Here is a 12,797-nt window from a genome sequence, read left to right as displayed (position 1 = left end):
AACCCCCTCTCCGCCTCCAACCCCCTCTCCGCCTCCAACCCCCTCTCCGCCTCCAACCCCCTCTCCGCCTCCAACCCCCTCTCCGCCTCCAACCCCCTCTCCGCCTCCAACCCCCTCTCCGCCTCCAACCCCCTCTCCGCCTCCAACCCCCTCTCCGCCTCCAACCCCCTCTCCGCCTCCAACCCCCTCTCCGCCTCCAACCCCCTCTCCGCCTCCAACCCCCTCTCCGCCTCCAACCCCTCTCCGCCTCCAACCCCCTCTCCGCCTCCAACCCCCTCTCCGCCTCCAACCCCCTCTCCGCCTCCAACCCCCCTCTCCGCCTCCAACCCCCTCTCCGCCTCCAACCCCCTCTCCGCCTCCAACCCCTCTCCGCCTCCAACCCCCTCTCCGCCTCCAACCCCCTCTCCGCCTCCAACCCCCTCTCCGCCTCCAACCCCCTCTCCGCCTCCAACCCCCTCTCCGCCTCCAACCCCCTCTCCGCCTCCAACCCCCTCTCCGCCTCCAACCCCCTCTCCGCCTCCAACCCCCTCTCCGCCTCCAACCCCCTCTCCGCCTCCAACCCCCTCTCCGCCTCCAACCCCCTCTCCGCCTCCAACCCCCTCTCCGCCTCCAACCCCCTCTCCGCCTCCAACCCCCTCTCCGCCTCCAACCCCCTCTCCGCCTCCAACCCCCTCTCCGCCTCCAACCCCCTCTCCGCCTCCAACCCCCTCTCCGCCTCCAACCCCCTCTCCGCCTCCAACCCCCTCTCCGCCTCCAACCCCCTCTCCGCCTCCAACCCCCTCTCCGCCTCCAACCCCCTCTCCGCCTCCAACCCCCTCTCCGCCTCCAACCCCTCTCCGCCTCCAACCCCCTCTCCGCCTCCAACCCCCTCTCCGCCTCCAACCCCCTCTCCGCCTCCAACCCCCTCTCCGCCTCCAACCCCCTCTCCGCCTCCAACCCCCTCTCCGCCTCCACCCCCTCTCGCCTCCACCCCTCTCCGCTCCAACCCCTCTCCGCCTCCCCCCCCTCTCCGCCTCCACCCCCTCCGCTCCACCCCCTCCTCCGCCTCTCCCCTCCCTCCCTCCCCACCTCCCTCCTCCCCTCCCTCCCTCCCCACCCTCCCCTCCCTCCCTCCCCCACCTCCCCTCCCTCCCTCCCCACCCTCCCCTCCTCCCCTCCCCCACCTTCCCCACCCTCCCCTCCCCCACCTTCCCCACCCTCCCCTCCCCACCTTCCCCACCCTCCCCTCCCCACCTTCCCCTCCCTCCCCTCCCCTCCCCCACCTCCCCCTCCCTCCCCTCCCCCACCTCCCCCTCCCTCCCTTCCCCTCCCCCACCTCCCCCTCCCTCCCCTCCCCCACCTTCCCCTCCCTCCCCTCCCCACCTCCCCTCCTCCCCTCCCCCACCTCCCCCTCCCTCCCCTCCCCCACCTCCCCTCCCTCCCTCCCCACCTTCCCTCCTCCCCTCCCCTCCCCCACCTCCCCCTCCCTCCCCTCCCCCACCTCCCCCTCCTCCCCTCCCCACCTCCCCCTCCCTCCCCTCCCCCACCTTCCCCTCCCTCCCCTCCCCCACCTTCCCCTCCCTCCCCTCCCCCACCTCCCCCTCCCTCCCCTCCCCCACCTCCCCTCCCTCCCCTCCCCCACCTCCCCCTCCCTCCCCTCCCCCTCCCTCCCCTCCCCCACCTCCCCCTCCCTCCCCTCCCCCACCTCCCCCTCCCTCCCCTCCCCCACCTCCCCCTCCCTCCCCTCCCCCACCTCCCCCTCCCTCCCCTCCCCCACCTCCCCCTCCCTCCCCTCCCCCACCTCCCCCTCCCTCCCCTCCCCCACCTTCCCCTCCCTCCCCTCCCCCACCTTCCCCTCCCTCCCCTCCCCCTCCCCCACCTTCCCCTCCCTCCCCTCCCCCACCTTCCCCCCCTTCCCCACCTTCCCCTCTCTTCCCCTCACAAACTCCCAACCCCCACCCCTCCTAAGAACCACACCACAGTTGAATATCTGAAGTGCAGTTGCAAAGTCGGGAAAATAGCATCAAAAACCTCAACAATTCCAGATTTAATTGAGAAATTTTATTAAGTACATTAAGCATTCGAGGCACTGCTGTGCATGGATACATGAGTGTTGAGTCGCCAGCATTCCCGTGAGACAGACAGGCCGAGTCTCTGCTATGCAGAACTGAAGAGATTGTTCCTGGAGAGCCTTGTGGAGAATGAACGCATTGCTCTCTATTCCACTACTGTATTGTCCATGTGAAGAAGGCAAAGTCACCAGAGTCTGAGCTCAGTCTATTCTTGGTGAATGTTCCCCAAACGCATCCCAATGTGCGTCCCACTTCATCCATAAATGCAAGGTTCCTTTCCACATCGTGACAAGCTCCGCAGCTTGATCCAGTTGCCTTCGTTGCTTGAATGCTGACCTTAAGTCTCAAGGATTGTCTTCTCGACGGCATGTTTTACATGAAAAGAAATAAAGAAAGAAAATCAGTGTCAGAGCTTCCTCCCTCCAATGAAATTACTGTTGAGCATGCTGTATGTTCTGCAGTCAAGGCATGTACTGATAACACCGCTAATGAATCACTTAGTACCCACCTCAGCTGTAGGAGTCAGGATGATGTTACTGCCTCTATCTCGTGATGGTTCAATGCTGCTCTCAGGGAAAACATGAATGATGTGAGGGTGCTGGAAAAAGAAGCACATTTCTTTTGTACTATGAACTTAAAGCAGGCCATTTAGCCCAGCTATTCCCTGCTAGTGGTTATGCTACTCCTGCGCCTTCCCATCCGCTCCCATTTAATCCAGCCTACTACTAGCAGCATCACCTTCCATTTCTTTCGCTCTTATCTACCTTTGCCTTAAAGCAACATTGAGGATGGAGAACGGTGTGGCTGCACTCCCACCGCATCAGTTGTGTACACAGCAAGAGCATTCACATTTGTGCTACCACTGGACTCGGCATGTTTGTTTCTTTTAGTGTTCAGTCTCTTCTTGCTGAATGTTCCCCAAGTGCTTGACCGCTTTGGATGCCCTCTCTGCTTGACGGGCAGCAGCTGGCAATTGCGGAGTCTCACAAGGCTCTGCATGGTTGTTTCAAGGACTGATGGGGAAACATGTGGCTGTGTGTCCATGTGCACTGCTCTGATGGGTGCAGGAGCAGGTGGCTGAGTGTCCATGTGCACTGCTCTGATGGGTGCAGGAACAGAGCAACTTACAACAGGGACTGGAGCACATGTACTGCCTGCACACAGCCCCAGACAATGGAAAGGATTTTAGTGCAGTGCAGTGGACTGGAGCACATGCAGTGCCCCAGACAATGGAAATGTTTTCAGAGTAACTTACAGCAGGGACTGGAGCACATGTAGTGCCTGCACACAGTCCCAGACAATGGAAAGGGTTTTAGTGCAGTGCAGTGGACTGGAGCACATGCAGTGCCCCAGACAATGGAAATGTTTTCAGAACAACTTACCTTGGAGCAATCTCCTCTTTCTGATAAAAAATGAAGCAGACTGAAATCTTCAAAATGACTAAATAATTGCGAGAAAATGCCCGACAAAACCTGTCCTCCTTCCACTTTCAGAAACTCGCGCCAAAGCTTGACGCATGCGTGAATACCCATTGGCATTGCATAAAGCGCATGTGCAGAGGCCGACCTGGCACGTTGCCCGTAGATGCACACGTCACGCGATGACGTTGTCAGCGCATGCACTATCCAGTCCTGGCAAGCCAGAACGCAGTGCATGCGCAGAGAGCAGGAGACCGTCTGCACATGTGCGCACCGCGGCACAGCCTGATGACGTCAGTGGCGGCCAGCGTTGTCAGGAATCACTTTGTTATTAAAACTGCAGTTTCCATAACCACGTATTGTAAATTTTTTATCTGTCTGCATTCCATCTTGCTACAGTACATAAAATTGGATTAAGTTAAAAGTAGAAAATAATTCAAGTGTAGTAAGGTTTGATAGTGATGGCATCCGCCCATCTCTGGAGACGATGGACTGTGCCTGGGGTGTATGTCACTTCTGGATTGAACATTGTCTGTTGTGGCTGTAGAGGCTGATTCGTGAGTGGCAATCCCTTCCGCAGCTGGCACAGATGAATAACATTGGCCTGAGGTCAACTGATGTTTTTTCCTTCTGCCGGGCTCTATCCTTCAGCCGTCTGGTTGTTTCTTTTGTCCTCTACTTTTTCCACACCCTTCCAGACTGCTTGTCTCCAGGCACTCTGGTCAGCAGCAAGGACTTCCCATGCATCAACTCTGATCCTGGTCAACTTGAGGTCTTGCTTGCAGACATCCGTGTATTGCAGACGTGGGTGACCTATTGGTCTCGCGAATGTCAAGCTCACCATGGAGCTTATCTTTGGGCATGCGGCAGTCATTCATTCAGCTCACGTGATCTAGCCAACAGAGTCGCCACTGACACAAGAGGGCAAACATGCTGGGATCCCTGCACACTGGTGTACTTCCATATTCGGGACTCTGCCCTGCCAGGCGATGGTCAATATTCATCTGAGGCAGCGGAGGTGGAAGCCGTTCAGCCGCTTTTCTTGGTTTTCGTAAGTTGTCCATGCTTTGGTACTGTAAAGGAGGGTCCTGAGAACACAAGCCTGGTACATGTGGAGCTTTGTATTTTCGATTAGTTTGCTGTTGGTTCACACTTGCCTTCTCAACTTTGACATGACAGCTGCGATCTTTGCAATCCTGGTTCTGATTTCGGCATCAAGGGCCAGGTTGCTGGTGATTGTTGATCCATGGTATCCAGAGTAAGGTTGCCTAGGTTGATGGAACGTGGAGCCTCTACATCCCAGTTCATAACTTTGGTCTTCCTGACACTGATTGTCAGTCCAAACTCCTTGCAGGCCTGGGAAAACCAATCTACAAGCTGTTGCTCGTGAACTTCAGTATGGGATACCAGCGCAGCGTCATAAGCAAACAGCAACTCACAGGCTAGAACTTTACATATTTTGGTTCAACAGCTTGCCATCTGCTTTGGAATGCAGGTCAACACCCTCCTTTGAGTCGCCAAAAGCGTACAATAGCAGCAGGGTAAAGCAGGGCTGCATCCTGACGCCAGCACTCTTTGGCATATTTTTCTCCATGTTGCTATTGTATGCTTTTGGCTTCCTTGGTTTCCTTGCCTCTTGAGCACCCATTCGTTGTTCTTTGCAGTTGAAAGAACCATGAAGATCTTTGTGTGGCCATGTATTAAAATGTTGCAACATTGTGTTCACACTTTACATCCACTGGCTATGTTATGGTTCCTAAAAAAAAAAAAACTTTTTGTTCTATGCTTTCTTAAAGTTTCCATTTGCCTTTCTTACTCGATATTTAGAACTAACTTTAAGGAGCATAAATTTATAATAGCTGAAGACAACATAAGCAAAATAAGAGAACTGGTTATTCTACCAATAACTGTAAAAAAAAAAATTAAAAATTAGTGGGCGTGCAACCTGTACAATTAGATCAAGCCTTCTGCATTAAGACTTGCATGTTTCCATTAGAGGAGAGCTGCTCTGGCTTAAAAACCTTGTTAGTTTACTATTTTTCTTCTCCTTTGCAGGTACAAAAAAGATTAAGAAAATTGCCAACCAGACAAAGAAGTCAGTGGCATCTCCTACTACACAGAAAAAAGAGAAGGTATAAAATGAATGAAGAATTTGTAAGGGATAGGAAAATAGAAAGTAGGCTTTCAAAAATAAAGCAAAATGAGCACAAACAAACTCGCAAATAAAACCAGAAAGTGCTTGAAATACTCAGCAGGTTAGACAGCATCTGTGGAGAAAGAAGCAGAGTTAGCATTTCAGGTCTGTGACCTTTCATCAGAACAAACCGTACTCCATTTGCAAAGTCATTTTTTATCGGAGAACCTTTTTTGCAGAGGCTTTTCTTTTCCATTGAACACAGGTGATAAACATGCAAAGTGCCTCTGGTAGGACAGTCCAGAACAACAAGGTGTAATGTTAAGATTAGAGCTAGGGGATTTGGGAGTGTAAACGGGAAGCATTTTTCCACGCACAGTATTGGAAATCTTCTACCTTCTCCCTAATACTGAGTAAATTTAAATTTTCAGGACTTGAGATTGATAGATTTTTGATGGATATGGCTATTAAGGAATATGGGGGAAAAAAGTTAGCTGTGATCAAATTGCATGGTAGGACGGGCTTGAGGGACTGAATGGCCTTCACCTGTACAATAGGATCAAATATTGGCTTATGACCCTGCGTACCTTAAATAATAAATATGCTAAAATTAGTCTTTTTAAACAGCTTTTTCTCGTATCTAAAATGCTTTTTTTTGTCATCTCAGGGGTCTCTTCGAGATATGTCTCCTTTCACGTAAGTGTTGTACTTTGATATTACAGATGGCTTTTCAGCTTGCAATGTAACGTATTATTGAAGTTAGAGGACAGAAAAATTAGAGAAAGAAGCTTCTGTATTCTAAATTCCAAAATGCTGTATTAAGTTGTCAGATTTAGTATCTTCACTCGCTTCCACAGTTAATGAGTAATGGTTTTAAATCAACAAATTCTGACTCAGGATTTTTTTTAAATTGCCCCTACTTAGTGGGGTGCTCAGCAGGATGACATTCTATGACAGGCTGTCCAAACTTTTTAGAAAAGGTGGGGACAATCCTACTGCAGAGCTATTGCATTAGCCGCACAAGAATCCAAGCCTGTCATATGCTGTAAGTATGAGTCATTGAAAAGCAGCTATTTTCTAATCCTCCGGGCCCAGAAGGTTTGATCTGCTCAGCCAATTCTTCTTTGTATATAAAAATGCCGAACTTGTGTATAATTTTGTCAAAGAAAGAAGAGTTAATTCATCATTGGAATGTATTAACTTCTGCCAATTGGAAACAACAAATTGCATTTACATAGCACCTTGAATATAGAAAAAATGTGCTGCTCACAGGCATAAGGAAAAAAATGTATGTTGAGCCAAAGGAGGAGCTCTTAAAAGGAATAACCAAAAGCTTGGTTGAAGAGATTGATTTTAAGAAGGGTAAAAGGAGGAGAGAAGTGAAGAGACTGAAGGATTTAGGGAGGGTACAACAAACACCAGTGATGGGATGGATGTGGAATGTTACGGAGATGAGAAATGCAAGGTCATGAAAGGGTTTTATATAAAAAATTAGAATTTTAAATTTGAGGTATTGAGAGACCAGAAATCAATGTAGATCAGCAAGAACTGGGCTAATAGGTGAGTGGGATTTTGTGTTGGACGGAATTACAGGAGCAGAGTTTTGAAAGAGCTGAAATTTATGGAGGATGAGTGGCCAGCCAACAGTCAGCATTGGTACAGTTGAGACCAGAGCTAACAAAGGCATGGATGAGAGTTTCAGCAGTAGATATCCTGAGGCAGAGACGAAGTGGATCTTGTTAAAGAGTTGGAACACACCATCCTTATGAAGGACAGGATATGGCATTGAATAAGGTGCCGATGGTGCGAATAGACTGTTTCAGCCTGAGACCGTCCTTGGGGGGAAGGATGGAATTAGTGGTGAGGGAATAGAGTTTGTGTTAGGACCAAACCCAATGACTTCATTGTTACCATTGTTTATCTGGAGGGAATTGTAGCTCATCCAAGACTGGATGTCAGATAGTCAGTCTGTCAACAGAGGCAGTGGAGGAGTTGAGATGGGTGATGGGGAGGTAGAGTGGAGTGCCATCAATAGGGAGTTGAGGGAAAGCGCAGCATAGATTATGGAGATGACAACATGGTTACAGACTTGGGAGAGGAAAGAGCATTTGGAAATGAGGTAGGGTATTTTCCAGGCTAAAGTAAAGGCATTCAGAAGCATAAACACTGCACTGGCTAACTTTAAAGGTATTTCAGTTTACCTTTACAACAGTGATATGATGTAAATTTCTTATTTACTAAAATTTACTGTTTGGCCTTGCTACAAACAGGGGCATGTAGTATGCTACAACCATTATATCCTGTATTGCTCCCAATCGAACCAATAATCGCTCTTTCAGCCTCTGACCTGCTCTTGTAGCCATGGTATTTCTATGGCTACTCCAGTTCGGTTTCTGGTCAATGGTAACCCCCAGGATGTTAGTGGGAATTCAACAATTGTAATGTCGTTGAATGTCAAAGGGACATGGTTAGATTCTCTCTTGTTTGATATAGTCATTGCCTGGCACTTGGGTGTTGCGAATGTTACTTGCCACTTATCAGCCCAAGCCTGGATATTATCCAGGTGTTGCTGTATTTCTACACAGACTTCTTCTGTATCTGAGGAGTTGCGAATGGTGCTTAACATTGTGCAATCATCACGAACTTCCCCACTTCTGACCTTATGATTGAAGGAAGGTCATTGATGAAGCAGCTGAAGATGGTTGGGCCTAGGACACTACCCTGATGAACTCCTGCAGTGATGTCCTGGAGCTGAGTTGTCCAGCAAACACAACCATCTGAAAAGCAAAATACTGCGGATGCTGGAAATCTGAAATGAAAACAAGAAATGCTGGAACCACTCAGCAGGTCTGGCCATCTTCCTTTGCGCTAAGTATGACTCCAATCAGCGGAGTGTTTTCCCCCTGATTCTGATTGACTCCAGTTTTGCTAGGGCTCCTTGTCAAATGCTGCCTTGATGTCAAGGGCAGTCGCTCTCACCTCACCTCTTGAATTTAGCTCTTTTGTCTATGTTTGAACCAAGGCTGTAATGAGGTCAGGAGCTTAGTGGCCCCGGCGGAACCCAAACTGAGCATCACTGAGCAGGTTATTGCTAAGCAAGTGCCGCTTGATAGTACTGTCGAAGACCCCTTCCATCACTTTGCTGATGATTGAGAGTAGACTGATGGGGCAGTAATTGGTCAGGTTGGATTTGTCCTGCTTTTTGTGTACAGACATACCTGGGCAACTTTTCACATTGGTAGGCAGATGCCAGTATTGTAGCTGTACTGGAACAGCTGGCTAGGGGCACGGCAAGTTCTGGAGCACAGGTGGCATAATCTTTCCTTGAATAAATCCACCAATTGTAGGAACAACCTAGCCTTAATGAAAATAAATCTTGAGGTCAATGTTGAATTTGTACCACTTGCTTACAGCGGCAAAAGAAGTCAGATTTATTTTGGAATAAAATATCCATTTGCCACTAACATGAAACTACTAATTCTTGATCAAGTAACAGTCATCTGTGAACAGGATTTGACTTGGTGCTGATGCTTGTTTCTATAAATTGGCAGTTGAACTGTTTGTTTCTTCCCTTCTAAACTCTAAATTCAGATTGCTACCTTTCTCTTAATCCCATGCTCCTTTATCTTCTCCAGTAATGGCCTGTGTTGCCTTGTCAAAAGCTTTCTAAAAGTCCATGCATGCCACATCTTCTGCATTTTTCCTCATCCATGATATCTGTCACCTTGTCAAAGAACTCAATCACGTCTACAACCTTAATCTGTGACCAGCATCATCTTTGTGCTCTCCAGGGCTAATTTTACAAATGCAAGATACCTGTGGGAAGGTTCACCTGCTGGCTGCATATATTAGGAAACTGTGGCATGCAATTTTCTGATGTGCACAGGCAGTGAGCAAGGCACCCCATCAGTGAAAGCATTCATAAAATTACCTGTTGAAAACAAAGCAGGTACTTGGAGAAACTACATGCTAAGCATCATTTTGTTCTTTAAACTGTCCTGATTTAAATCAGTGTAACCCATCTTGTCTATTTTTAAGACTTCAATATTTTTTTCTATGCAGGATGGATGAATAAATGAAAAAGAATACTTAATTACATACCTGCACTGTGATTGTTTATTTTAAAATGTATTTTCATTGTTCAAAAAAAAAAGCTTCTCCCACACCAGTTTCTCTTTCTGAATTCAAATGCCTGCAGTTCAGTGCCTGCATCATTCCCACTGGTTTATATCTCCTCCTTATTCCGTTTGACGAAGTGCTATATCTGAAGAAGACAGTTTATCAGCACGGTTACTACAAAAAATGTTTTTAAATAACTATGTTCAATGAAGATGACAGTTACATTTCTGTGATTTTGAGCATTTTAGGAAGAAATGGCATTTTATCTGTTTATGATGAAATAATAGAGAAGGTACATATAACATGTCCAGTGATGTAACTCAATATCTTCTTATGTTAGTGTATGTTTTCAGAAAAGCAAGTGGGACAGCAGTCGCTCAATGCGATTTAACCAGGATGCTCAAAGAGAGGAAGGTACATTAGCTGATGTATAGTAAATACCTAAATCTGTATATTGCTAGATAAGAATAATATATAATGGCCCAGGTTCTGCTGTCAGTGGCTTTAGCCATTCACCTCACTGACAGCGGCCACAGACTTTTTGCAAGCTTCTCTGCGTGGATTTCCTCTAACCTGCCATCTTTTCCAGCATGGCACCCTATACTGGGGATCTGTGGTGTCTGTGAGCAGGGTAAGAAACAGCAAAGTTCTTCAACCAATCAGATTTGAGTTTGTGATTTAGTTAAGTCCAAAACTAGGGTCTTAAATCGGAACATAGCAAACTACATAGGCATGAGGGACGAGTTGGCTAAGTTAGATTGGGAAACTAGGTTAAAAGATATAACAGTAGATAAACAAAATTTGAGGAATTAAATCACAATTCACCACAAATATGTATTCCCTTAAGCAATAAAAAACCTATGGAAAAAGTGGTCCAAATGTAACTTACAAGAAGTTAAGGATAGCATTAGATTAAAGGAAAAGGCTTATAATGTTGCCAAAAAAGAGGGTTAAGTCTGAGGATTGGAAGGATTTTAGATTTCAGCAAAGATTGACCAAGAAATTGATAAAGAGAAAAGAGAACAAGGGTAAACTAGAAAGAGATATAAAAACAGATTGTAAAAGCTTCTATAGATATGTAAAAAGGAAAAGAATAGCAAAACTAAACATGGGTCCCTTAGAGGCAGTCAGGAGACGTTATAATTGGAAATAAAGAAATGGCAGAGACATTAAACAAATACTTGGTATCAGTCTTCAAATTCCAGAATTGGTGGGGAGCTAAGGGTCTGGCGAGAAAGAGGAGCTGAAAGAAATTAGTGTTAGTAAAGAAATAGAACTGGAGAAATTAATGAGACTACAAGTCAACAAATCTTGACCTGATAGTTTATATCTGGGATTTTAGAAGTGGTGGCTACAGAGATAGTGGATGCATTGATTTTGGTCTTCCAGAATTCCCTAGATTTTAGAACAGTCCCAGTGAATTGGAAGGTAGAAAATGCAATTCTGCTATTCAAGAAAGGAGGGAAAGAGAAACAGGGAACTATAGGCCAGTTAACCTGACATCAGTAGTAGGGAAAATGCTAGTATCTATTATTAGTGACACAGTAACAGGGCACTTAAAAATCATATGATTGGGCATAGTCAAAATGGATTTATGAAAGGGAAATTTTATTTAATAAATCGGGTGGAGATTTTTTGATGCTGTAACTAGCATTGTAGGTAAGGTGGAACCAGTGAATAATAGTGTATTTGGATTCTCAAAAAACATTCAATCAGGTGCCACAGAAGAGGTTAATGCACAAAATTAGGCCTCACAAGATTGGGGTACCATATTAGCTTGGATTGAGGATTGGCTAACGGACAAAAAACAGAATAGGAATAAACAGGTCATTTCCGGGTTGGCAGGCTGTAACTACTAGGGTATCGCAAGGATCAGTACTTGGGCCTCAGCTATTTGCAAACTATATTAATGACTTAAGTGAGGGCACTGAGTATAAAGCATCCAAGTTTACAGACAATACAAAGTTAGATGGGAAAATAAGCTGTGCAGAGGATACAAAAAGTCTGCAAAGGGATATTGACAGCTTGAGTGGGCAAGATCATGGCAGATAGAAGATAATGTTGAGAATTGTGAAGTTATCCACTTTGAAAGGAAAAATAGAAAAGCAGAATATGTTTTAAATGGTGATAGACTGAGAAATGTTCATATTCAAAAGAACTCTGTGTCCTTGTACACAAATCACAAAGTTAGCATGCAGGTACAGCAAGCAAATTGTATGCTAGCCTTTATTACAAAGAGATTGGAGTATAGAGTAATTATATAGGGCCTTGGTGAGACCGCATCTGTTGCACTGTGTAAAGTTGTGGCCTCCTTACCTAAGGAAGGATATATGCCTGCCTTGGAGGGAGTGCAAAGAAGATTCATGGACTGATTCCTGGGATAAGGAACATAATCCTTAGAGATTAAAGAATGATAGGTAATCTCATTTTAGAATATAAAATTTTAAGGGTCTTGATAGGGTTGCTGCTGGGAGAATGTTTCCCCTAACTGCAGAGTCTAGAACTATGTACCTAGAGATTGTTTCTGAATAAGGGGGCAGCCATCTGGACTGAAATGAGAAATGTTTTCACTCAGAGTGTTTTGAACATTTGGAATTCTCTACCCTGAGAGCTATGGATGCTCAGTTGTTTAGTATATTCAAGACTGGGATTGGTGATTTTTGGATAATAAAGGAATTGAGGGCTATGGGGATCATGCAAGAAGGTGGACTTGTGGTAGATGTCAGCCATTATATTATTGAATGGTGGAGCAGGCGTGAAGGACTGAATGGCCTATTCCTGCTCTTATTTGTGTTCGTGTGTTCAGAAGGAAGAATCCTTACTGAGATACGCAGACTTCAAACCAAGAAGTATAAAGCAGTTTAAATGATGTAGTAAAAGAAATTGGGAAATACAAATGGGATAAAGTGACAAGCAGCAAAAGTTCTTAAAAAAAAACTTTAAAAAAAAAACTCAACATTGATATAAGCACGTAAGGAAGAAAGGAATAGAAGGATATGTTGATGGGGTTGGGTGAAGAGGGGTGGGAGGAGGCTCATGTGGAGTATAAATGCTGGCATAAACCAATTGGGTCAA

At 46.5% G+C, this 12,797-nt stretch overlaps 1 protein-coding gene across 5 annotated transcripts in view; it reads left to right on the top strand.

Moving 5' to 3' along the window:
* Positions 1–12,797, top strand: part of sanbr (SANT and BTB domain regulator of CSR) — a 168,989-nt gene that overhangs the window by 133,962 nt on the left and 22,230 nt on the right. For all 5 annotated transcript variants that reach the window (XM_068045808.1, XM_068045805.1, XM_068045807.1 and 2 more), the window contains 3 exons: positions 5,525–5,601; positions 6,271–6,299; positions 10,063–10,136. In XM_068045808.1, the coding sequence (XP_067901909.1) occupies positions 5,525–5,601; positions 6,271–6,299; positions 10,063–10,136 (180 nt within the window). The remainder of the gene's footprint in view (positions 1–5,524; positions 5,602–6,270; positions 6,300–10,062; positions 10,137–12,797) is intronic.

The sequence above is a fragment of the Heterodontus francisci genome, chromosome 13 (genome assembly GCF_036365525.1).
Source record: "Heterodontus francisci isolate sHetFra1 chromosome 13, sHetFra1.hap1, whole genome shotgun sequence".
NCBI classification, from domain to species: Eukaryota; Metazoa; Chordata; class Chondrichthyes; order Heterodontiformes; family Heterodontidae; genus Heterodontus; species Heterodontus francisci.
Note: the sequence above shows the minus strand (reverse complement) of the source record. Positions and strands in the feature narration are given on the sequence as shown.